At 41.5% G+C, this 25633-nt stretch overlaps 1 protein-coding gene across 1 annotated transcript; it reads right to left on the bottom strand.

Annotated features, from left to right (window-relative positions):
* Positions 1 to 72: 72 nt before the first annotated feature.
* On the bottom strand, positions 73 to 25233 carry CASP7 (caspase 7). Its single transcript, XM_065407998.1, has 8 exons — positions 25211 to 25233; positions 24531 to 24649; positions 17389 to 17593; positions 5100 to 5248; positions 3739 to 3867; positions 3145 to 3320; positions 1618 to 1756; positions 73 to 296 (listed from the first exon to the last, which is right to left on the bottom strand). Exons 2-8 carry the CDS (start codon positions 24607 to 24609, stop codon positions 73 to 75), a joined length of 1101 nt encoding a protein of 366 aa, XP_065264070.1. The 5' UTR covers positions 24610 to 24649; positions 25211 to 25233.
* Positions 25234 to 25633: the final 400 nt, after the last annotated feature.

Here is a 25633-nt window from a genome sequence, read left to right as displayed (position 1 = left end):
CATCGAGTGTACAATCAAATCTCCTTGGGGGGGGGGAAAGTGTGCCCTAACATCAACCCTTTGAATATACTTTTAGAAGTAAAGTTCTTTAGTGAGCATGGAGACCACACAGGGTATCTGCTTCTTTTCGCTGTAGCGTGGGTCATCCGACTGTGATTCATAGTTTGTGGCCACCATGTAGTTGACCCTGGTGAGGATCTGCATTATCTCAAGTTGTTTCCCATGATCATTTAGTATGGAGCACAAAGACTGCACAAACCATGAGCCTCTCCCTGGGTTCCTCCAGGAAAAATAACCTACAAGGAGAGAGAGAGATAAGAAAGCACATGGATTATCTTTCCTCCCTTATTGGCATATAGAGGGGAATGGGACTCTGCATTCAAAAAAGAATTAGATGAGTTCATGGAGGATAGGTCCATCAATGGCTATTAGCCAAGATGATTAGAGATGCAACCTAATGCTCTGGCTGTCCCTAAACCTCTGACTGCCAGAAGCTGGGACTGGACAGAGGATGGATCACTTGATAAACTGCCCTGTTCTGTTTATTCCCTCTGAAGCATCTGGCATCGCCACTGTTGGAAGACAGGATACTGGGCTAGATGGACCACTGATCAGACCCACTACGGCCATTTTTATATTCTTATGTTATGACTCACTTTTGAAGCAATTTAGAAAAGAAGCTAATAATTCTTAGCCCTTATACAGCACATTCTATATCAAGGTAGTGTCTATAATTAATTAAGCCTCACAATACCCATATGAGGTATCACTATTACAATTTCACCAATGGGGAAACTGATTTAAGGGGTGAAATTCTGTGCTGTGCATCTGAGGATATGTTGTGTACTGCAGCCTTTCCAGCGCATGCCCACTACGCCAGGACATTCAAAGGGGCCTCAGAACTCAGCCTTTCAGCTGTCTTCCAGACTACCAGTGTCAGGGAATTTTCCCCTGACTGCATCTGGAGCTTTCAGAGCCCCCTTTATGATATTCCAGCCCTCTGATCCAGTGTAAATGGGGCAGTTTATGACCTGAGGAGTTTATGATTTGCCAATGTGTCATCAACAAAGCTTGGTCTAGAATTCAGGAGTTATTGACTCCGATGCCCATGTTCAGTCCACTATACTTCCACACGTATTTTAAGGCAACTTATTTCTGTTCCTTTAAAGAAGTTTTCATGGCCAGAACTTCATTTTCAACTTTGTATTCTTTATTCTGTGGACTTTATATTTAATGCCTACCACCACCAAAAATCATAATTTGTATTCCCAGAGCACTATAGATATACAGAATATTTTTTCTTTAATTACACTTTTTGTTAAAAAAGAAAAGTAGAACACAGAGGTAAATGAAGTACTGAAAGGCAAAGAAAGCTAGTCTGGCACTTCTATTTATTATTCTTTCCACAATAAAATGGATAAAATGTCACTCAGTAAAATTACAAGAAAATACACTTAAAACAGGCAAATGATTTTGTCCCAAAATATTCAATTTCTTTTACATTTACTTATCCATACTTAGGGGCTGAATTTCTAAAGTTCAGATGCAAAAATGCATGCCCAATTGCCAATGCATCCAATTGCATACGGATGTCAGCCTGTCTTTCCCATTACTTACCTGGCACTGTGGAATAAGCAAACAGGAAATCTGCTTCTACTGGAATCTTGTATCTGGGATTGGCATCTGTTACCTCTGTGTCATCTGCAAGTCCAGAATCTGTTTGTATCCCGTCATCAAATGTAGATCCTCTACATGCCTGAAAACATGGTAAAGACAAGAAGAGCTTGTCTAAAATGGGAAAATTGGTCATGTTTTGAAAACTATTGGTTAGTATGATTTAACTGAAAATTTAAAACAGGACTTTGCACCTAGTATAGACAAGGAAAGTCTTGTTGGAAAATGTGTTAGTTGATCATACTGAACCTTAGGGGGAATCTAGGGTTGACCACAACTAGTGATGCATTTTTAAACATGATATATCCTTATATCTACACAAAGTACAAAATCCTGTTTAAAACTGGGTTAGTTAAAACGTGTTCGCTAACATTTTAAACCACGACCAATTTTGCTAGTCTACTAGTTTATTAGTTTGAGTGGATGATCAATTATGTCCATAAGTTACACTGTATAGTAACGTTTAAATTTCTTGTAACAATGAAGTACAGAATTATATATTCTCCTTAGTACCAAAGTCATTCACTGCCATGCCATTGTAGTTCAAGTACTTTACATTTTTAACATTTATACAATTACATATCCCAAATCCCTTCTTTTTTAATGTTGTCCTCCATTCCCCTCCTTCAATCCTCACTTTCCCTTTAGCTATGCTGCTTGGTGAGTTGACACCTTGGAACGAACTCCAGACAAGTATGTTTCACCTCTTGATGAAAGCTCACCTCTGACTGAAAGCTGTTACCATCTGATGGCTGTTTGGTGGGACTATGTGCGAGGAATTGGTTGTTTGCAATGGGAAACTGTACACATCACAAGTGTCACTCTGACACTCTTGCTGGCAATCTACAGAGGGCCAAGAGTCTGAAATGCCGTACTTCTCATCCTCCACAACAGGGTTGAGGGAAGATGGTGGAGTGGCTTAGGGGAAGTTTCACTCCTGCTGTCACCCCAAAATGTACATACTAAACAGACAAATAGGGGGCTTCAGTCCCCTGGGCTGTCAACTGGGCATCTTTCACCAGCACAGCAGGTTATTGACTAGTTTCAGTAAAATGTTATTAATTATATGTATGATGTAATAATACACTATAATAATCGCATGCACAGATTTCTCCTGACAGAATGCAATAGTCTATAGGGACAGCCTACATTCACAGCTCTGCCTACACACCCAGAAAGATAATCCTTCCGCTTGAAGAGCTTGTATTAGCATCTAGGAAGAGAAGCAACATACAAGAGGTGGGAGGAGAGAATTACAATGAAAATATATACATTTTTACACATTTGTATTATATATGTATGATATATTGTCAAATGCACAATACCTATAGCCAGCTACCCTCCAATCTATGATTTGCTGGTCAAACATCTTTGTAAAATTCAGTAAGTTAACCTACAGGGCCACCATACAGTAGGAAACCACTGGTAACATTTTTCCTCCCAGCAGTATCTACTTTGTAAGGTTGTTACCTGGATGAAAAATAATTTGGGTTTGCCTATCAGAGTTCTACACTTGTCTCCTCTGAAGAATGTGGTCAGATCCTTGATTTCCAACATTCCATCAGTGCCATAAATGTGGCCCTCTTCCCCATGGCTTAAAAAGATACAGGCAAAGCAGGCAGCATCATTGTGGTTCTCATCCGCAGCTGCAAATCAAATAACATTTTCTCAGCACAAAGGAAATTACATTAAACTTAATATAAATGAAAGAACTATAAACAGCATCTCTTTGCAGCGCTAGCTGTACAGTGGGACCCTCTATGCAACTCCAACAGGGGAAGTGAAGTGGGGATTTTTCAGTAATACAGATTGCAGATGAGGGGAGACAGAAACCACTTTTGGATAATTGGGAGAGTATCCGAGCAGCAGGAACTGAGCTCGGTACCAGACCCAAGATCCGGGCAGGCAGAGCAACTGGGCATAGGCCACTTTCTCAGTTGAGTAAAACAAGAGAATAAAATAGCTCTGAATTAAGGGGAAAAACATGAAAGCTTCAGTCTGTTCTGGTACCACATCTTTTATTATATGGAAAAGTACATCAACACGAGGAATGTGAACTGTTACCTTGTTTGAGTAATTTCTTCATATCATCACGGCATTGATCGTTGTATATATCAACCTCAAATCCTAAGCTTTTAAAACATTTAAAAAGCGCTTCAGCATCTTTATCGGTGCCACTGCGTTTACCCATACCTGACAGAAAATGAAGAGGAATACAGCTGGCTACACACAAAGCAAAGCAAATAACTCGAATGTTCACAGGTGACTTTCTAGGTTTATAATTTACTGGCTAGCTTAGAAAATAATATGGTGATGTGATTTTGAAACAAACATTCACAAATAACCCCACTACCTTCAGATCAACCTGCAAGATTTTTGGCTTTCATTTAAAATAATGCAAGGTTCAATGTTAAAATGGGCCTGGGCCTGCAAAGTGCTTCATATCCTCAGCGTCTTGCAGAGTAGGGCCCCGTGGCCTCATCTATCTCTGTTGTGGTTAGGCAGTACAACTCATGTGTACAGCATTCCAAGATAAGAACAATGAGAGTGTATTGAGAGTCTTTTTAAAAAAAAAAAACTTGTTATATTTAAACACAAACAAAACCACAAACTACAAAATGCTTTTAAGTCAGAAAAATTGTAGTTAAGATTTCAACCTTAATTTAGTCCCATGTCCTCAACCTCCCTCACTTACAGGCCAGAAATCCCCAACAACTCCCATACAAAGGAAATGGATATAAGTTCTTTGAGGCAGGCACTTCCATTTACTATGTCTGTACAGTGCTTAGGAAAAAGGGGTTCTGATCCGGATGAGGCTGCTGGGCACTACAACAATACAAATGTTATATAATATCACCTGCCCTCTTGTGTGCATTAATAAGGCAATTTGGTTTTGTTCTGTGAAGATATGAAACCCACTCTGCGGCATAAACCAGGTAAGTGGGAGGGGAAATCTCCAGAGTATATTGGGAAGACCTACATACTGCTCAATTTGGATTTTCAGCCTATGACAGCATTGGCCCATATGACAGCTTCGGAAAGTTATAATTCAGGCTGGAGGACATGGAAAAAGTTCAAATTTTACCAACATAGCATGGAAGCTGGGTGCACAGGATAACTTGGCAAAGCAAGCTGGTAAATTCTTTGAGACCTGAAAAACATATCTAGCAAAAGGCGGCCTCTGGGCACTGCTATAGTGGATAAATGTTAAATAGGCAGAGTGAGTAGGCAAAGAAATGGTTATAGCAATTTCCAAAGCAAGAAAAAATATTGATCAAAGTTCCATGTCTTAAAAAAAAAAAAAAAGTGTGTGTGTGGGAGGGAGGGGGAGAGCTTGTTGATCAACTGATGTTAAAGTCATTCTAAAGAATGTTAATGCAAAGGGTGGGAAACAAATTAAAGTATGAGACAAGCACAAGAAATACCTGTTTGGTCCTCAAAATTTTTGTTGTTTATAATAATACATTTGCCAACTTTCTTGTAGTCCATATTATACTTGAATGTTGGGTTAACAATTCGGCACTGGTTACTGACAGGGACCTCTGGCTGCTGTTCCAGTCCATTCTTCTTTTTTCTGTGAGAACAAAACCAGAAGGGATGTTGAATGACAGAAATCACATGCTCTGTAGTCCCTTATCTTATTCCAGAATCACTGCCACACCACCTTTTTTCTTCTTCTTTTACCTACAGAGTCCTCTATATTCTAGCTAGACCCGTAAAGATCATCCCATATTTCTCCATACAAAAACTCTGACCCTGCATGTCACAATCATCCTCCTTTGGTTTGGGAGTCCAGTTGGAAGTACAATCCTGCAGCCTATGGTCCCAGTCACAACCTACCAGCCTACTTCACTGCAAACAGTTCAAGGAAGAAATGATCGGGATTTCTTTGCAGCTATCCACTGCTGCTCCCCAAAATCAGCCAGAGGGTTTTGAGCTGACCTCATGACCTGGCAGAGGCCAATGGACTGACCCAACAGGCCCCTTTGCTCTACAAGCCCTGGGAGTAAGAACGCAGGATGAAAATGTTTCCACTCCTAAAAGTAACGTATGACCTAGTGACATATGTAAAATTTGTCTGCCAATGAAGTATCAAATTCCTATTATAGAAAGTGAATGTGACTTCATTTTTTGGTTTAAACACCTGTATCTTTAACCTGAGCTAGAGCACTACACTGCACTACACAGCACTCTTTTTATGATTTTCTTATAATGCAACAAAATTTTAGAAAGATAAAAATACACTTCTTTCATGTAATTACATACTGTGCTTCCTCCTGCGTTATGAGAGACTTCAATTGCATTAGAGTCAAAAGGACCTTTTCTATAGAGAGATGACAGGAAGATTACTCACAGTTTTTACTGTAAGTGAAGTTTTAAAACAAACAAAAACACGGCAGTAATGTTGTTCCTCTAGCTAATTTTAGGTGGGGGAAATGTATGGGAAGTTAGCTGCTATTTCAGGCCCTGATTTTACTATAGGTAGAGACAATGGGGCCTGATCAGTCTGCTGGCAGGGCCCTGGCAGTAGGCATCTGGTGCTGGCAAGGTCTCCTACACAGGGACTGCAGCAATGCAAACTACCTATAGCCTCTACTCTGCTTATAAAACAAAAGTCAGATGACAACAGTCCACAAAGAGCCTGATTTAACCCCCTCTGGAGGCCAATAGGAGTCTTTCCAGTGACTTCAATGAACTTTGGATCATATGCAACATCTGAAGCGATGGTCAGGACGGGGGCAGAGAATCAGCAGATCTCTTGGGTTTATCTAGTCCAGTATCCTGTCTCCAACAGTGTCTGTTGCTGGATGCCCCAGAGGAAGGGATATCTCCTGTCCTCAACACAAGTAACAATATAACACTATATTATAGGGGGAAATTTCTTTTTAATACAAGTGGATGATGGGCCTATATCCTTGCAATTTTAGCCTAATTAACCTAACTACTATTGCTATTCTTATTCCTATATCTAAGCCGTTGTAGAAAATTACTAAGTTATTTGCCTCAACCATATCCTGCAGCAGTGAGAGCTCAAGTTGATTAATTGTTGTCTATAAAAAATTGATTTTCTTTCCCCTCCCAATTTTAGCTTTGAGTACCCTCTTGCTCTACTATTAGGGACAGGCTAAGCAAGAGACCAGGCTGCTCTTCTCAATGCTATTTGTCATTTTTATAAGCAATATCTTTTCCATTTTTAAATGGTTGTCTTTTAACTTTAAGTGTCCTCTTGTTCTGCTGATAAGGGCCAAAGTAAATAGGTGCACCTAGGAGATGTTCTCTGCACCCAGGGCCGGCTCCAGGCACCAGCAAAACAAGCAGGTGCTTGGGGAGGCACATTTCTAGGGGCGGCATTCTGGCGCCAGACATCATAGGCGCTGACTCCGGGGCATAGGGAAAAAGTGCCCCCGCCGCCCCAGCTCGCCTCCGCTCTGCCTGCTCCCCTGAGCGCGCAGCCGCCGCTCTGCTTCTCCCCCCTCCCTCCCAGGCTTGCCGCGCGCGAAACAGCTGTTTCGCGCAGCAAGGCTGGGAGGGAGGAGAAGCCGAGCAGCGGGCGCTCGGGAGAGGCGGCGGTAGTGGAGCAGAGGTGAGCTGGAGCAGGGAGCAGTTCATCTACCCCCCCTTACTTCCTGCGCCCCCCACCCTAGCTCACCTCTGCTCCACCTGCTCCCCTGAACGCGCCGCCGCTCCGCTTCTCCCCCCTCCCTCGCCTGAGAGGGAGGGGGGAGAAGCAGAGCAGTGGCGCGCCCGGGGGAGCAGGCGGAGCAGAGGTGAGCTAGGGCGGGAGGGCCTGCAGGAAGCAAGGGGGGGGGGAATGCGGCACGCCAGGGGAGGAGGCGGGGCTGGGGATTTGGGGAAGGGGTTCGGAAGGGGTGGAGTTGGGGCGGGGTTGGGGCCAGGAGGCCACCAAAAAAAAGGGGGGGCGGCCAAAAATTTTTTTGCTTGGGGCGGCAAAAATCCTAGAGCTGGCCCTGTCTGCACCATTTATTATGGTACTGTACTTACATCATATTTCCTCTTTTGCTTAGATTACTAAGGCTCCTGAATAGTCTCTAGTTATGGAGACTCTCAAAAGCATTTAATATTAAACTTTCTGGTAGTCAGCCATTTACCTGCTTGATACTCTCATCCCTTCAGATTGTTTGTGGGCTTTGGAAGCAATCAGAACACTCAAGGCAATTATTCAACTTTGCCCTAAGTGGAGGTTACAGAAAGAGTTATCCACATTTAGCTCCACAATATAGTACTATTAAATTGGACTTTCAAGTACGGCTTCAATTTTTATTTTATTCTAAAATTATCTTTCCCATCTGTAATCTGATCCTGCAGTAATACACAAGATCTGGCAAAGATGCAAGGAAAGGGAATTTCAAAATAAGAACAGAGCATTTAAAAATTAATATCCAGGTAAATGCACAGTATACAGCTTCCTCAACCCATAATGGTTTCAGGCTTATGCAACTTTCGGTTTTAGCAGAAAAAATATTTTAACTGGTTTCCTAAATAAAGAAGCATTGTTGCTACACGCAATACAACATCCTTGAGTGGTATCAGCACACAATTATTGTTAATTTACAGGATGCACCCATCCCATGAACATTCCTTGACACACTTTCTCACGGCATCCAGTAACCCATTGTCTTCCCAACTGCATATAAAAACCTGTACTCTTCCCGAAACCCAGCTATATAGTCCCCATCAAATATTTTAGCTGATCCCTATCATAGTATGAGACCTTCTCCAGGCACGCAAGAATCTATTCTATTTCTCTGTTGTTCCTGTGTGACATGAAGAGCGCAGGACCTGCAAGTTCTGTTGACTTCAATGGAAACTGCAGGGACGAGACAGCCACTCAGTACCTCTCAGGATCAGACCCACAGTGTACTTACTGGCAGTCAACAAAGTAATTCTAGCAAATTTCTCCTGGTAATGGTCCAAGCCAATGCCTGACAAATCACTAAGGAAGCAAACTTGTGGTGTATGTACATATTGGATCTTCAACCCAGATAGCACGCAATCTGTTATTTGACTCCAACTTTTGGATCACCCTATGTCTCCGCATGCCCAAATGGAAAATACAAATTGCCATACTGGACTAGATCAATGGTCTTTCTAGCAGCAGAAGATAAAAATCTACTATCTTAGAGAGCCCAATACCAGATATATAAGAAAAAGGTAGAAGAAAATGCACATAATGGACAATTATATAAGAATTTGCCCATAGGGGACGTTCCTACCTAAAACTAGTAAGTAAGAAGTTGGTTTATGACTGGAAGCATGAAGCTTTATAAATGTATAAACATTTTTATCCTTTAACTTGTTTAACTGAGGATGTTCTCATTAGCCATATAAATGTCTTTTTTGTTGTTTGTTTTTACTAACCTCCCTGGTCACAATAATTTATTGCGTCAGGCATTCGGCAGGTTAATTATCAGTTGTGTAAATATGCGTTTCTTTTTACTACTTTTATATTGTTTGCCTGTCAGTTTCAATGGATGTCTCCTCATTTTCCTATTGCAAAAAAGATTGAATAGGAACATTCAGTTTCAGTTTCTATTTTTCATATTGCATCATTGAAATCCAAAATCTCCAATTTCCCCATTTTTTTGATTCAACTTTGTCTGGATTAAAAGATCAACGGTATTTTACGGTTGTGGTCTCAGCTTTTACATCTAAATTATGCCATAATTCTTCTGTGTTGCGCCACTATTGGTCACCCTCCATTGGTCAGTCAGCCCAGTCCCACAGGAATATTAGTGTGGAATATTAGACAGGAATATTACTGTGCCTCTCTGTCCTCTCAGGCACTGAGCTCCTCCTCCTCCTTTTGGTCAGATCAAGAGTCCAGCAAAATTGAATTCCCCTTTGGCAACATCAGTTTGTCCACAGAATGAAAACCAGAATGTGCACACTAAGTCCTGGCTTAGGCTTGACAGTAGTATTGTGTCTGAGAGTCTTACCTTACAAAGGCTGGACTTACTCTCTGTCTACCCTGGGATAATGATTACTATTTTTGAAATGAGCGCAACGTTGATAAAAACAATTAGTATTTCTGCTTGCCTGTCTCATCCTATTCACCACCCTGTTGCTGAACTTTGTGACCCTAGAGATTCACGGAGAGGACATAAAGTAATTTCCATCTTGCTTCACTGTGGATCAAATTCTTACTCCAGTGAGTAAAGACCTGGGGATTTGAGCCCATGGGTTTAAACCGCTAGAAAACATTTTTACCATTTAATAGTTAAACATGTTTAAAGACTGCTTTTAAGGGGGAAAAGCTCTTTTGCTGAGAATGGAGTCTCTCAGCATTCCTGTCTTCTTCTCTTCGGGTTGGAGGGCTTCTTTCCTTGGGAGCTCACTGCCCCCTTCCCCCACTTCCACTGCACTACATTTACCATTCTCAGAATCCACAAGATGTGCAATAAGCTCAGTGCATGGACTGTTATCCCCCTTGAGTGCTCTAGTCTTTCCTTTTGTAACCCCAGCTCATTTATTTACTCCAATCCATACTGTAGGCTTGATTCTACAAGCCTCTGTGCATTGAACTCCAGTTGATTTTGTGGGAGCTCCGTGCATGTAAGACATCAGATCAGACTCTGTAACTGTAGCAGTGTATATTTCCACAAAAGATATTGCCATCTCAACATGATTATCAAACTGGACCCAATGAGTGGTGGACCTTATTAATAAGGATATCCAGCACATTGCAAAAGCGATTTAACTCCGCAGCTTCCAGCAATGTTGAACATTGTGCCCGAGAGGCCAGAGTCTGTAATAGCACTTTGTTCAGGTAAGCAAGGCCACTTCTTGGAAAAGCAACATAAACCGGGAAATTCTAGAGCAAGAAGAGACGATAAGTATCGGCAGGAAAAAAATGTGATCTCACCCACGCAACCTGTAGCTAAACCAATCCCATTACTGCTGCTGAAAGTTAGCGGGGATTAAAAAAAAAGTCTGACAATGATCCATTTCCATTTGGGATCTTTTGAAAACCATGCGCTTCTTTCCCTTGTGAGGAATAAGCTCAGTGGTGATTTATATATAAAGGAAACAACATCTCTGCCTGGAAGAGAATAGTCAGTCTGGCTATACAGAGAAGTAGGAGAATAAAGACAAAATTACAAATTGCAAGGTTCCACTCTTGTGTGAAAGGGAATTTTTTTTAAAGAGGAAACTGGATGCCCTTAATCAAAAATGAATTGTAAAGTGACACTATGCAGTAAACTACACTTTGGTTTTGAAAGCAGGGAGGAGGCTTAGAAAGTCCCCTCCCCCCACAAGGTTAGGGGCTTTGGGGGATTTATTGATGGATGGAGAGGGGGGGAAGGAGTGCCACCCAGCTCTACTCTGTCCCCAGCCCAGCTCCAGCCCAACTCTGCCCTCATTCCCTCTCCACCCCAGGCAAGTTCCTCCTCTAGTCCCAGCTCCTCCCTCATCCCCCGTTCTGCCCCCAGTTCTGCTTTCAGCCACTGCTGAGACAACTGTGCGGTAATGGGAGGGGGGGCATGGACAGATTCCATTACTGGTAAGGGGGTGGGGGCATGACAGGAAAAGTTTGGGCACTGCTGCCTTCATATGCTTTGCAAGGACAGTCATTCATTTGTATGACTGATCATAAAATTCTATTGAAGAGAATTTATTGCCTGTTCTAGAAACTGAAGACTTCTATTTATAGAGTATAAACTATCCTATACTTCTGATCATGATTATCTCATGCTCCTAAGTGTCAGAAGCCAATTCTGCTATGGCCCATTCAGTCTTTGCCTTTCTACTAAGAGCCAGCAAGGGATGGATGAATAGTAGTGATGTGATGCTGACATCCATCTACCAACTACTAATCTGTGTTTGAGAATTGTGACGGTGCACTCCATATGATGTTATGAAAATATGCTAATGAGTGTGATCATAATGTAACTGGAATATGCTTCATGCAAAAGATCTCTTGTAAGGTATCATTAAAAAGCTTATAATCTACTGAGTGTGTTCATCCTATTTGTATAAATGTACCACTCTTGTATCTGAAACTAGGAATCTGAAATATAACTCTGAGGTCCTATTGTAATTATGCAAAGTGTGGGCCATTAATGGTGGCTTGGAATCTTGATGGCTCCCATTAACCAGGACAACTGGTTGTAAATGGCTCTGTATACTTGTAAGTCTTCCTGTATACCTGTGTGCTGGAAGTGGGTAATGAAGTCTTACAGTGACATGTGATCACATCACCTGAACTGGAATCCATCTTTAACCTGGGGCTTTTCCATTTAGAAGGAGAGGTGGGAACCCAGAGAGGGACAAAGGATTCCTGCCTTGTGCAAAAGATATATAAGGGGGTGGAACAGAACAAAGGAGGCTGCAGTCCTGAGAAATCCCCTAGCTACCACCTGAGCTGGAACGAGGACTGTACCAGGCAAAAGGACTGGGCCCAGACTAGAAGACGGCTAGTCTGTCAAAGAAGCTTATTGGAACATCTCTGAGGGTGAGATTTACCTGCATTTAGTTTTCTACTGTATTAGGCTTAGACTTGCATGTTTTATTTATCTTGTTTGGTAATTTACTTTGTTCTGTCTGTTATTACTTGGAACCACTTAAATCTTACTTTTTGTATTTAATAAAATCGCTTTTTACTTATTAATTAACCCAGAGTAAGTATTAATACCTGGAGGGGGCAAACAGCTATGCATATCTCTCTATCAATGTTATAGAGGGCGAACAATTTATGAGTTTACCCTGTATAAGCTTTATACAGAGTAAAACGGATTTATTTGGGGTTTGGATCCCATTGGGAGCTGGGTATCTGAGTGCTGGAGACAGGAGCACTTCTTAAGCTGTTTTCAGTTAAGCCTGCAACTTGTGGGGGACATGGTTCAGACTTGGATCTGTGTTTGCAGCAGGCAAACGTGTCTGACTCAAACAAGACAAGATACTGAAGTCCCAAGCTGGCAGGGAAAACGGGCTCAGAGGTAGTCCCAGCACATCAGGTGGAAGGCCCAAAGGGAGTTTCTGTGACCCAACCCGTCACATCTTAGCCTTTCTACTAAGAGCCAGCAAGGGATGGATGAATAATAGTGATGTGATCCTGACATCTAACTACTAACCTGTGTTTGAGAATATTGCCCATTATGTCACAATATTGTAAGTTGGATGGGTGAGCCAGAAACAGTATTAGTTTAAAATCTCAACAGAACCTTGTAAGGACTTTGGAGCTTTCCTCAGCATGGAAAATGTGTTGCTCTATGCCTCTGAAGTGGTCTGGAGGAAATGTTCATTATCAAAGCACTTCTAAAAATAGCTGTCTCTGGTATCATATTTGTTTTTAAGCATCAACTTAAGTGATACAATTTTCGTGGTCAGTTTCTATCTGTTGCGTTCTTATGACCATGCTTTGGTTTGTTATTATAGGGTTTTCATGGCATTCCTACATTCTACTCAAGATTCACTCCTAACCGCTCTCTTTTACTCCTTCCTCTTCTTCAGATTTCCTAATCTAACACCCCCAGTTACCCTTCTCTCTCCTATTTCAAATCATGTCTTACAAGTACCTGTACTGGAAGCCTATCTGCAATAACAGACACAAGCCACTCTTTGTTTGTACCTGACTGGTACTTTTTAGGTTATAAATTCTCTGAAGCAGAGACTTTGTTCTTTGATACATCTACTTGAGTAAAGTGGCACGTACACTCAGAGCAGCCTACAAATAATAGATAATTATGCTGTCCCCTTTTCCCCTGAACTCTATATTAGGTAGGCAGAGAAATACCTTTTTTGGGGTGGAAGGAACATGCCAATGCTTGAATGTCCAAATGCCCAGTATTTTATTTGTGCAAAGAATCATTTGTGTTACTAGTCTTTAAACAGAAAGGATATATTAGGTGGGTTAAGGAGTAGGCATATTTGGTGAGTGCCTTCCCCAACTACACAGGTTGAAACTGACTTGAACACCAGATTTTAATATTGGCATTGGGATTGACAATGAAGTTTGTGCATAAAGTATTCAGGGTCAGGCTCTTCATGTAAGAAGTCAAGACACTGGAATGTGGAACTGAAATCACTATAACTGCTAGTTATAGAAAGGCAGGATGGTACTGTGGATAAGACATTGGACTGGGAATTGGAAGCTTGGGGTTCATTCCCATCTCTGCTATTGAGTCACTATGTTCTTGACAATTCACCTCATCTCTCTGTTTCTCAGGTTTCTCATCTGTAAAATGGGGATGAATCTTAACTTCCTCTCAAGTGCTTTGAAGAATGCTATGTAAGCCCTAAGTATTTTTACTCTGCTGAAATGTTCAACTGTAAACATTTATAAAATCTAATCATTGTTCCATCTTGTTTAACAGAGGTCAGGCTTTACTGCCATACCACTTTAGGAAATGGCTGAAAGAAAAACTGGCCAGTAGTTTAACAATTCAAGTAACCAACCCCTGATGACAAAGAAACAATTAACCTTTAAAAACACAGGGAAGATAAATGGAATTTAAACAAATGTTTTACACTACCAATTTGCCTAGGGGGACCTGCTTATTTGCCTGAATTAACTGAAATTACTACCAGCGTTGAAGGATTTTCACTAATAAAATAACCAACCTTGGAAGACTTCTAAACCATGCTTTAGAAAACTACTCTGATCAGAAAGTGACGGGACTTTCAAATATTACCATAAGAACCTTTTCACCAGAACAGAAACCCTTCCTCCAGAAGAGAAAAGAAAAGGGAATGTAGGTCCTGACTGGAGCTGAGTGAATAATTATTTGATTGGGTGGCTGAATTGAAAAAAAATCTGGGGAAAAAAACCCAAGCCCCCCCACCCCCAACCCCCGTCATTTACAGTTGAATCAAAACTGAATTTTTTTGTTTTTCCTCACTGAAATCAACCAAAAACTGTTTTAGGTCAAAGTAAACATTTTGTTCAATCTGAAATATTTTTTTCCATTTAGTTTCATTATATCTTTGGGTGGTTTTACACTTTCTACAAATTTTTTAAAAACAAATTAGCTTAATTTCTAAATGAACTGTTGTTTTGAAGGAAATTAAAAATGTTTTGTTTCAAAAAATGACAAAAAACTGTTTAGAGTTTTTCTTTTCTTTTTTCATTTTTTATTTGGCTTAAATTATTAGCTGAATTTTACACACATTCTCAAATAGTTTAATTCAACCAAAAAATACAATTTTGGGGTGAATATACTAATTGCTAAAAAAAATCCTCTCAGCTCTAGTCCTGACAACACTGTGCATCTGAATTCCTCCCCAAGCACCTGGCAACTATTAAGATTGACACAGACATTGCAAGGGAATGCTTTGTATAAGAGATTCTGAACCTAAGAACAGCAAGTCAGAGAGCAATACTGTACCACATAAAAGGAGTTCTGAATAATTATTCCTGATAACGAAGTGTATCTGTGTTTAAAAAAAATATTTAATGATGGTGAAAAGTTCCAAACTGATAATATCAGAGTTCAAAATGAACATTTATCAACAAAAAGTAAGGCACAGGCAGTGCCCCACTTCTTTGCAAGCTACTTCACCAATGTGCCTCAATTTTGAGCGTCAACTGTGGGAAGGAGAGAGAAGAGGGCAAGTGTACTTCAGGCTTAAGCCCCAATATGGCAAACACTTATGCAAGTGCTTAACTTTAGTATTGTGGGGGGCCCACTGAAATCAATGGAGCTATTTGTGACCGTAAAGTTAGGCTTGTGCATAAGAGTCTGCAGGATTAGCCATAGTGACCATTCAGTTCTCAGCTTCTTTGCTAAGACTGACAATCAGTTCCAGTGGTGTTTTTTAGGAAAACTTTGGAACTATACTGTGACTGTAACTCACTGCACAAAGGCCACTTAAAAGTTTTCAAAGGAAGTTACTTTCTGCTACCCACCTAGACTGAATTAAAAGAGGGAGTTAAGCAACAAAGGGCCTAGATTCTCCTAAGCCATCCAATGGCTTAGGCCCTGATCCTGCAAGCTGCTCCACAAAGGCTTCCCCCACATGCAAAGCCCCTGAAGTCAATGGCTCTCTGTGGAATGGAGGGGTCTGCCAAGTACAGCTGTTTTCAGGATCAGAACCTTAGTGTGTAACTTCTGGCATGTTTTCCATCTTGTAGATGCACCTAGAGTTTGAGATGGGCAGTTTATAAAATCTAAATAACAAATACCTTGTTCTTTTATAACTACGTATTAGCTTGAGTCACAGTCAATAGTATTCAAAATTAATTCTTTCTTTGAAGTTTTATTCACTATAGGAAGCATAGTGGGGCTCATTCAGTTTCATGTTAGTACAAATGTTGGACATAACAGGCTGTATCTGACAAGTATTGTGTAAACATTTAGCAACAGTTAAAAAATAAAAAAAAAAGTCAGGCAGCAGTCTCCTGTTCTTTTGTACACAGCACGTTGTCTTCTGCAAATCTCTATTCATACACTTACACGATAGCACTGCAGTGTAATATTCACAATTAAACAGAGCCAATAAAGTGCAAGCTCTATTCTCTGACCCTTGGTTTACATTTCTGCTACTCTGCCTGACACTCTGTTGTGTGGTAACTCATGTATTTTTTGTGTGATATGATATGATTTATATACCACCTAAAAGTCACTAAGGGCTTTACAAACACAAAAGAGTACAGATAACTTTTCAGGAGACAGTTCCATTCTGCAAGTCCTGTATGTATGAACCTCCCATCGGAGTTGTGAAAATTGAGATCCCTCAGGATTAGATTTTCGGCTGCATAATACACACAGATAATTTCTAATTATGTTATATAACACCACCACCACAGGTATTAATATAAACTAAAAAGAGACATTTTTATATCAACATTATCCTAATAAAACTAATAATAAAACTAAACAAAGCAAAGCAAAAAGTACACTTTTCCAGAATACCTTTGCATATGAAATGGCGAGAGTACTGTGCCCTCAGAGTGACCTTTAGCTGGGGAGAACACTATGTCTGAATTATTTTAGGGAATTCATTCATGACACTCCCACAAAGGCAGCAACAGAGGAGGAAGGAGAGATATGTCACTGTACAGTACCTTGGCTCATCATCAAATATCACTCCACTCTGCATCTGAAAATAGTTTCACCCTCGTGTCCAAGAGCAAGTTTAATCTTCTTTAGAAATGTTAGGAGCCCACCATGCTCAGGGCTATAATGGACAGTGAAGCAGGATGCTCTGCGTTCAGGCCCAAAGGTTCGCCTATGTCAGCAGTGGGTTACGCTGGACTTTTCTGTGGGGCTATTCAAACCCCCATGGCTATGGCCTAGCAAGCTGCTGAGGTCATGCAGGCCTGATCCACCTTTGCTGACAGGCAGAAAACATCTCATCACTATGATTCTATCAGTGCTCTGGTGCAGGAGTTTAGGAAAGGAAAGTGAGGTGGAAGAGCACAACTTTACCTTTTAACAAACTCTTACCCACCACAGCAGGATAAAGAGCATTTCTGAAAACTTTTAACCCAAGCGAACAGACAGTTAAAAAAGAACAACAAACCCTTAGCACTCTGTATCTTAGAAATAATTCCCATAGATTTACTCTTTATGTATTCCAAAGCCTATTAATTTTGTTTGCATTTTTCCATTTTTTTGTTGTTGGTTGGTTATGTAAAAATGGAAAAAATAATAAATGACATGTGTGATTTGCTTTCCCCTAAACTTTGAAATATTTTTATTATCTTGGCTTCCTTGCAAAGAGACAGACAAATTACTATAATTAAAAGCAAACCTGATACTTGATCCGCTGCTAGGTTTGCCACCTATCCAGGTTTTCCTAGGATCACTTTTTGGAAGTAGCTGTCCTGTAAGATATCTGTAAGGGTGCTCAGTACACACTGCCAAGTGTTGGTTTTTATGGATGTCCTGGTTTTTTATCCTGGATGTCCTGGTTTTTCGTACCTGAGAGGTGCAAATCCTACCTGCTGCTGTGATTGCTAAAATAAAGTTCCAAGATAGCTGAGCATTTACACCATGTACCATATGCAAATGTCTCCAAGAGGAAAGAACAAGTACCGATTGGGTTTAATGAACTTTATGCCAACACCAGCTTGGCTGCAGGCCTTCTCTAGTGATTGAGTTCTAGATTCTCTCTCTCTCTCTCTCTCTCTCTCTCTCACACACACACACACACACACACACACACACAAAATCAGAAAGATAAAGACTAATTAGAAGTGAAAAATTCCTGGTGTATTATATTAGAAAAAATCTTCCAAAGTATACTTTTATTATTCACACAGGAATTGCCATAACCAGCAAAAACCACCTAGTCCAGTAATCCTCTCTCAAACTGATGAAACGCCAAATGCTTCAGACAGAAAGCACATATGATTTTTATCATTGTTACATACTGTTTATATTATAATAGCACCTGCAAGCCCCAAACCTGCAAGACCCTCATTGTGCTTGGTACACTAGAAACACAAAGAAAGAGAGCCCCTACCTGAGGGAGCTTACAATTGAACTAGACAAGACAGAGAAAGAATGGGTGAAAAGGAAGGATCATTATCTTCATTTGACAGCTAGGGTACTAAGACACAGGGATAGTAAGTGACTTGCCAAAGGACAAAAAGGAAGCCTGAGGCAGAACTGGGAATTGAATCCAGATTTCCCAAGTTCCTAGTCCAATGCCATAATCACAAGCCCATCCTTCCTCTCAATACAATGTGGATAAAATATCTTCCTGATCTACCCACATTGTGTCCATCACCATTGTATCTGGACACAATCAGTCTATGGTTCCAGATAGTGAGAGATCAATCAGCTATTAACTGTAGCAGGAAGCCTGACAGCCTGGCAATTTTTATCCTGGCTGTTGTGAGGACACAGGAAATACTTTTCATATACATGTTTATTTTTTTTTAAATAATCTGTAATATTCGGTGGCAGCAAAGCTCACAGTTTAACTACACATTGCAGTAAAAAAATGTACAAAGGTGCTGCTGAAACAAATGAGGTGTCATTCAGCTCATCATTAGGATTTCAACACTAGGACAAGGCAGGAGCACTTAGACTTCATGAGTGACTAATTTCACAATTGCCGACAACCCTACTTGCTTTTCTGTAAATAAGGCAATGCTGTTCCGTATTAAGGGGCCTCTTTTCCCAAAGGTCAGCATTTCAAGTGGCCTGCACAATACAGGGTGGGCAACTTATAAAAATGTATGTGGAAGTGAGGGGAAACCAAACATGTGCGCACTCTGAGAAACAATTCATCCTGAAATGCTTACCTGTGATGTATCTTGTCAAACAAATAAAAGGAAACTGCTGGTAATCAAAGGTGGGTGGAAAATAACTCCCAGGAGGATGAAAGAGAACAACAAAAGAGCGTCTCTTGTCAGCCTTAAATTCCCCATCCCTCTACATCTCCAAAGCTGTCATTGTAACAGGTTATTAATCCATGTACACGTATATTCTTCAAATGATTCAGGTCTCATTGAACAAAGTGCTCTACCAACCTACCATTCTAGTTCCAGCATGAGAGTCACGCAGCAGATGTATTCAGTGCAAATACATGAAGAAAAAAAAATAGCACCACTAACGCCACAATTCCCACTCCTAACCGCCGCTTCCAAAAAGAAAAGAAAAAAAAAAAGGGAATTTTTGTTGACATTTTAATGTAGATCCTTAGCTGGTGTTTATTGGGGTCCATTCACTTCAATAAAGCTATGCAGACTTTGCACTAGCTAAAGATGTGGCTCTTTGTTTTTAAAAAATTTGATACACAGAGACATGGGTGGTGAAAGATTACCTGTCAGGGATGGTCTAGATAATGCTTAGTCCTGCCATGAGTGCAGGGGACTGGACTAGATAAACTCTTGAGGTCCCTTCCAGTCCTACAATTCTGTCATTCTATAATTTCAGTCCATGGTTCTCATAACCTGATGCTCTATAGCCCCAGGAGAAACAGGAAATATGAAAAAGGTCTATATACTTGTAAGTCTTTTTCATCTGCATTTCAGTTTGCAAAACAGAAAAAAGCTCATGTAAAATTTGTGTATATTCTATTTAACTGAGGATGTCATAACCGCTGAAGAGCAAAACACAGATGGATGATGTTTCTGGTAAAGCGACTTTCAAATTGATTAAAATAAGCGTTCTCAGTTTAATTAAAATTAGAGCGCTCAAATTGTTATAGTTTTGTGCTTTGATTCCTTATTGAAGGCAAAATTAACTACTTTATAGAAATACTGTAGCAATATTACAGAGACCCAATCAGCTCAGCTAACTCCATCTCAAGAAAAACTTACGGTGTAAGTTAGGGACCTTTTATTGTTTTTACCCTTTGCACCTTTGAGGAATGAATAAATAATGCTTTGTTCCAAAGATGCTATTTGTACATCGCAGCAAACGTATACTGTCACAGGCGCCCAAAGGGAAAAGCTTACAGGTGCCAAAATTGAATTGTGCCTGTGTTGTTAACGTGGTTGAGAAACAGGAGGCTGCAGCCTGGAGCACCTGTCTAAGATGGTAGAAGCATGTAACTCCATACAGAGTTAATTGCATGAAGCTAGGCCTGTCACCTAAGGCAGGGGTGGGCAAACTTTTTGGCTCGAGGGCCACATCTGGGAATAGAAATTGTATGGTGGGCCATGAATGCTCACAAAATTGGGGTTAGGGTGCGAGTGGGGGTGAGGGCTCTGGTTGGGGGTGTGGGTCCGGGATGGGGCCAAAAATGAGGAGTTCAGGGTGCAAGAGGGGGCTCCGGGCTAGGGCAGGGGAGTAGGGTGCGGGGGGGGGGGAGTGAGGGCTCTGGCTGGGGGGGCGGGGGGGAGGTCTGGGGATGAGGAGTTTGGGGTGTAGGAGGGTGCTCCAGACTGGGACCGAGGGGTTTAGAAGGTGGGAGGGGGATCAGGGCTGGGGCTGGGGTGAGGGAAGGGGTGCAGGCTCTGGCTAGGGGTGTGGTATGGGGTGGGGCTGGGGATGAGGAGTTGCGGGTGCAGGAGGGTGCTCTGGGCTGGGATCGAGGGGTTCGGAGGGTGGGAGGGGGGTCAAGGCTGGGGCAGGGGGCGAGGCTCAGGGGTGCAGGCTCCAGGCAGTGCTTATCTCAAGTGGCTCCCGGAAGCAGTGGCATGTCTCTTCTCCAGCTCCTAGGCGGAGGCGCAGCCAGGCATGCTGCTCTGCATGCTGCCCTGTCCGCTGTAGCTCCCATTGGCTGCAGTTCCCGCGTAGGAGCCGGAGGGGGGGGGGGCATGCTACTGCTTCCAGGAGCTGCATGGAGCAGCCCCCAACCCTGCTCCCTGGCTGGAGCGCCGGAGTGGAGCAAGCCCCAGACCTCGCACCCCAACAGGACCTCGAGGGCCGGATTAAAACGGCTGGTGGGCCGGATCCGGCCCGTGGGCCGTAGTTTGCCCGCCCTGACTTAAGGGGTGCACTTGAGGGGGTCTAAGCCTGGAAGCTGTTACAGTAACTTAAGAATTCTTAAATAGATACTTATTTATATACTAGATAACGCTTTCCAACTGAGGTCTGATCTACACTAAAGTGTAAGATGCCTTAGGTAGACCTAACTATGTCAGTATACACACTACAGCCTTGTTGCTGCACATGTAAGTGCCCTGCTACACTGACATAATAACTCCACCACCACTAGAGGCATAGGGTTTATGTTGGTGTAGCGAGGGCAACACAGTGTCCCTGCAGACACTGCCTTACTTACACCTACTGGCAGTCATTCTTGTCAATATCATGGTTCCCCTGGAGCCGGCTCCCCAGCCGGGCTGCTGCCCGGTCTCCGCTCCAAGCCAGGCTGCCACCCAGGCTCTCAGCTCCCCATTGGGAGCACGGCAGCTGACCAGACTCTGGGTGTGGATGTCCCCACTGGAAGCCTGGCTGACCCATAGCTCTCAGCTTCCCGCTTCCCACCAGCAGCCGCACCAGGCTTCTCGGGACCCCGCCAGGAACGTGGCAGCCAACCAGACACTGGACACGGATCTCCTCACCAGGAGTCCAGTTGCCATCCTGGGCTCTCGGCTCCCCACCGGGAGCACGGCAGCCAACTGGATTCCAGGTGTGGATCTCCCCGCCTGGAACCCAGCTGACCCCCACCCCCCTCCGGGCTCTCCTCTCCCCACACCGGTCAACTTACGTTTATAGTATAGACATGCCCTGAGAAGGGGAATACTAAGTGTAAAAGAGATAAAGAAGAGCAGTGGGCAAAAGGTAAAGTAACCTGAGGACAAACAGTTCTATACAATTCAATAATAGTTGTACTGGTATCCAAATTCTTACAGCTACTGCCCGCGAATGCTTCACTTTAGCCAAGTGCACTAGAAATACAACCACGGATGCTAACAAAGCAAGCTCTACTCTGCCACACTGTAGGGGCATTCTGTTGTTTTTAAAAATACATTGTGGATGGAATCCTAGCCCCATTGAAGTTAATGGTTAAACTCTTGCTTGACTTCAGTGGGGCCAGAATTTTACCCTTTGTGTTGAATTCTGGCCTCTGGATGCTTAAAAGAAATGATGGCTCCTGTGCTTCTCCAATACCCACAACACATATATTTTCATATGACATGCAACGGACAGAGCAATTATGTGGAGGGCGGAAGAAGACAACATAAATTTTAAAATGCCTTGTTACTATTTGGGGTAACATCTTTGAAATTCCAAGTGAGGCTTAAGTGCATGAAAGATAAGATATTAAAGCATCCTGTGGAGAAATGAGAATTTTTTACAAAGAGATAAAGGCATATAAAAGTATTACAATATCACACAAAGCAGATGAGAAAAATGTGATACGTATTTTTGTTTCCAAAGGTCACATGAAGAATGCACATACATTTTTCAAATTATCAGCCAAATTTTCTCTTAACCATTAACTTTTCACACTTTTATTGTCATCAAGCTTGCCATGCAGTACCTTGCGATTTCTGCTCAGCAAAATAAAAACCATATCAATTGCTCATACAACTGTGATTCTCTATATGACAGAGTGATCACACTCTGGTGATTTTTTTTAACCAACAAAAACGATATTAGCCTGCCATCTAGTGGTAATGAAACAAAACAAAAAAGCAGGTGATTTTTAACAAATCAGCTTGTTTCCTAAAATGGTAATAAATCTAGAAAGCTTTTCAAAGAGATGAAACATACAGAATTAAATCCCCCTAACTGGAAGAAAAGAAGAGAAAAATTGCCATGTTGCAATTCAATAGCTGACCCTGGGCCACTTGGCCATGTGTCTAAGGCAGAGGTCCACAACTGGATTGACAGCATCACAGATTTGCTGTGGAAAAGCCACAGAATGGAAATTATTTCTTATCAGATTGGCAACAATTTATGCTGTGGTCTGCATCATACGTTTTACTGCACTGAGAGAAATACACCATACTGGCATAGATTTTCAACTACTTCCTTTCTCGACTCTAGGGCTGCATGGAACTGAATCCCCAAGCTGCAGCCACAGAGGGGTTAACAGGAGCTGCAAAGTTCTTTTCCCTTCTGCATGGCTCGCAATTCACTTTCTATGGTGTATCACAGTTCTGTTCCCTTCTACTTTAGAACAAAGAGGTGCCTTGTTAACAGCACCAAGTTAACTGTTTTCCTTTCGTGCCCACATATGTACTTTAGCAATAATAAACTGAGTGCATAACAAATATTTCCTTGAAAGTACTGACCACCTGGTAGGAAAAGTTGATGGTAAGAACAAAGCCAACGACCATTAAATACAACCAAAATTAGCCACCAGGAAATATCTCATACTGAGGTGTTGTAATGTTAGCTTGTAGACTAGAGCATGGTCCTGGCAGACAAGACACTTGGATTCTATGCCCTGCTCTGACTTACTGTATGTGACCTTTAACTTTGAGACCCTGGCTTTAAGGTACAACAAATGTCCAGAAATACTTTTAAAGAGTGATATAGTTTCAATTTGTAGATTCAAGGTATTCCCAAAGAATGGATGCCTGGTACAGTAGCCAGTCAGACTGCTCAGATAATTTCTCAACACACAATGGTCTTCATTAACAAGAGGTAAACTGTAAGCAATTTAGCATAAGGATGGAAATCGACTATTTCCCCTTAGAACACACAAGCTATTATGCTGTTAAAACAAGTTTAATTAATTTTAAATGAATAAGCCTTTTAAAAAAAGTTTTGTCAGGTTCTGGAAGTGAAATGTTACATCCTCCATTTTATATCTGCAGAAATTGTGAGGTTGTGGTTATAATAATAATAATGCTGTACTCAAAATATTTAGGAAATTGATTATAATACTTAGCCTTTCTATTGGGTCTTCCATTAGAGAACCTCAAAGTGCTTTATGCTGATTGACTGAGCCTCACAAAACACTCATTTTAGAAATAAGAAAATGGAGGCAGAGAAATTAATGGACTTGCCTAAGCTCACACTGTGTCTGTGGCAAGAAGAAAACTCAGATCATCTGACTCATAGGCTTGTGCTTTAACCCTTTGATCAGACTCTCTGTTCAAGAAAGAAAGAAAGCCAGGACACATATGGATTTAAAAACAACACTGTAACCATCCATGTTTGAAAAATAACCACAAAGAATTATTATTATTTAATAAAACCTAAAATTAAGCCAACTAGGAATTTCCAAGATTTTCATCTTTGAAATCATGGGAGTACAGTAAAAGTGAAGAATCAGCATCATGCATCGTGGTCAGTTTCTCCTTCCCATACAGTCATGCACTGTCTGGATAGAGAAATACTTTCAATGGACATGAGGTGTATAAATTCATAAGCAGCACTGACAGAATTTAATTTTCTAAATCCTGACTTAAAGTTTTTATGGCATATTTAAGATTTTTTCTAGCAGTATTTGTTCACTTTTGGGGCATAAATGGTCTGGGATTCATTCCATTGCAAATAGACTGAAATGTAAAAATAAAATAAAACTAAGCTTACTTTTCAAACAAGGAGAGTCTGAAACTTCTGTCTGGCCTTGCATCCACCGTATCACCTTGATCTCCACCTTGGTCTTCATCCTTCTGTGCGGGCACAGGACCGGATTGATTTCCTTCCATCTATGCACACAGAATAAAACAGAGAACTAGAATACAAGTGTCCTTCAAGGAGTGCTATCATTTTTTTAAACACTTCTGTAACTAAAAAACCTAATAAACCCCCCAGTCATTACACCAAATACATTTGGGGCTAATTATCAGTCTGCTATGTTGCATGATGTTTCATAGGCTAGGGCCTGGTCTACACTGGGGGGGGGGCAGGAGAAAGGGGGGATTGAGCTAAATTATGCAACTTCAGCGGTGAGTCGACTGCTGCCACTCCCCCGTCGACTCTGCCTGCGCCTCTCGCGGCAGTGGAGTACAGGAGTCGACGGGAGAGCGCTCGGGGATCGATTTATCGCGCCGAGACTAGATGCGATAAATCGATCCCGGTGGGCAGTGTAGACATACCCTAGCAGTAACTATGGTTTTTTGGATCCTGCATCAATCCGATACTACATGTATTCAACCACCGCTGTTACATTTTTTATCGTAATTATTAAAAAGTGACTTTAAAATCTGTCCATAAACTGCAGCTAAGATCAAAAATAAAAATACGTTTCTAGTGAAAAGTCCTCATACCATGCTTTCAAGATGCTTTGTAATCCTGTCAATGTGGACCAAAACCAGTATGTTGGAAAGGCAGCACTAAAAATCTGAAACCAAAATATTTATGTTATTCCATTGAAGTTATAATCCAATTTGAAGATATCCTGAAAACTGAAAAATAACACTTTTGCTTTTTCTAGAGACAAGTTTGGTGAGGTAATATCTTTTATTGGACCAACTTCTGTTGGTGAGAGAAAAAAGCTTTCTAGCTTACATGGAGCTCTTCTTCAGACTTCAAACTAACTAGTTTCCCAGACCTGAACAAGATCTTTGTGTAAGTTCAAAAATTTCTCTCTCTCACCAAAAGAAGTCAGTCCAATAACAGATATTACCTCACTCACTTTGTCTCTCTAACATTCTGGAACCAACATGGCTATAATAACATACAATAATGGA

This window comes from Emys orbicularis, chromosome 7 (genome assembly GCF_028017835.1).
Source record: "Emys orbicularis isolate rEmyOrb1 chromosome 7, rEmyOrb1.hap1, whole genome shotgun sequence".
Lineage (NCBI taxonomy): Eukaryota > Metazoa > Chordata > Testudines > Emydidae > Emys > Emys orbicularis.
The sequence above is the reverse complement of the archived record's forward strand: the minus strand, read 5'-3'. Positions and strand labels throughout refer to the sequence as shown.

Coding starts and splice junctions, on each gene's coding strand:
- CASP7 (XM_065407998.1), bottom strand. CDS start 24,609: ATGAAGACCAAGGTGGAGATCAAGGTGATACGGTGGATGCAAGGCCAG. Junction 3,868..5,099: donor AAATTTTGAGGACCAAACAG/GTATTTCTTGTG, acceptor ATTTTCTGTCAG/GTATGGGTAAACGCAGTGGC. Junction 3,321..3,738: donor GAAGAAATTACTCAAACAAG/GTAACAGTTCAC, acceptor TTTGATTTGCAG/CTGCGGATGAGAACCACAAT.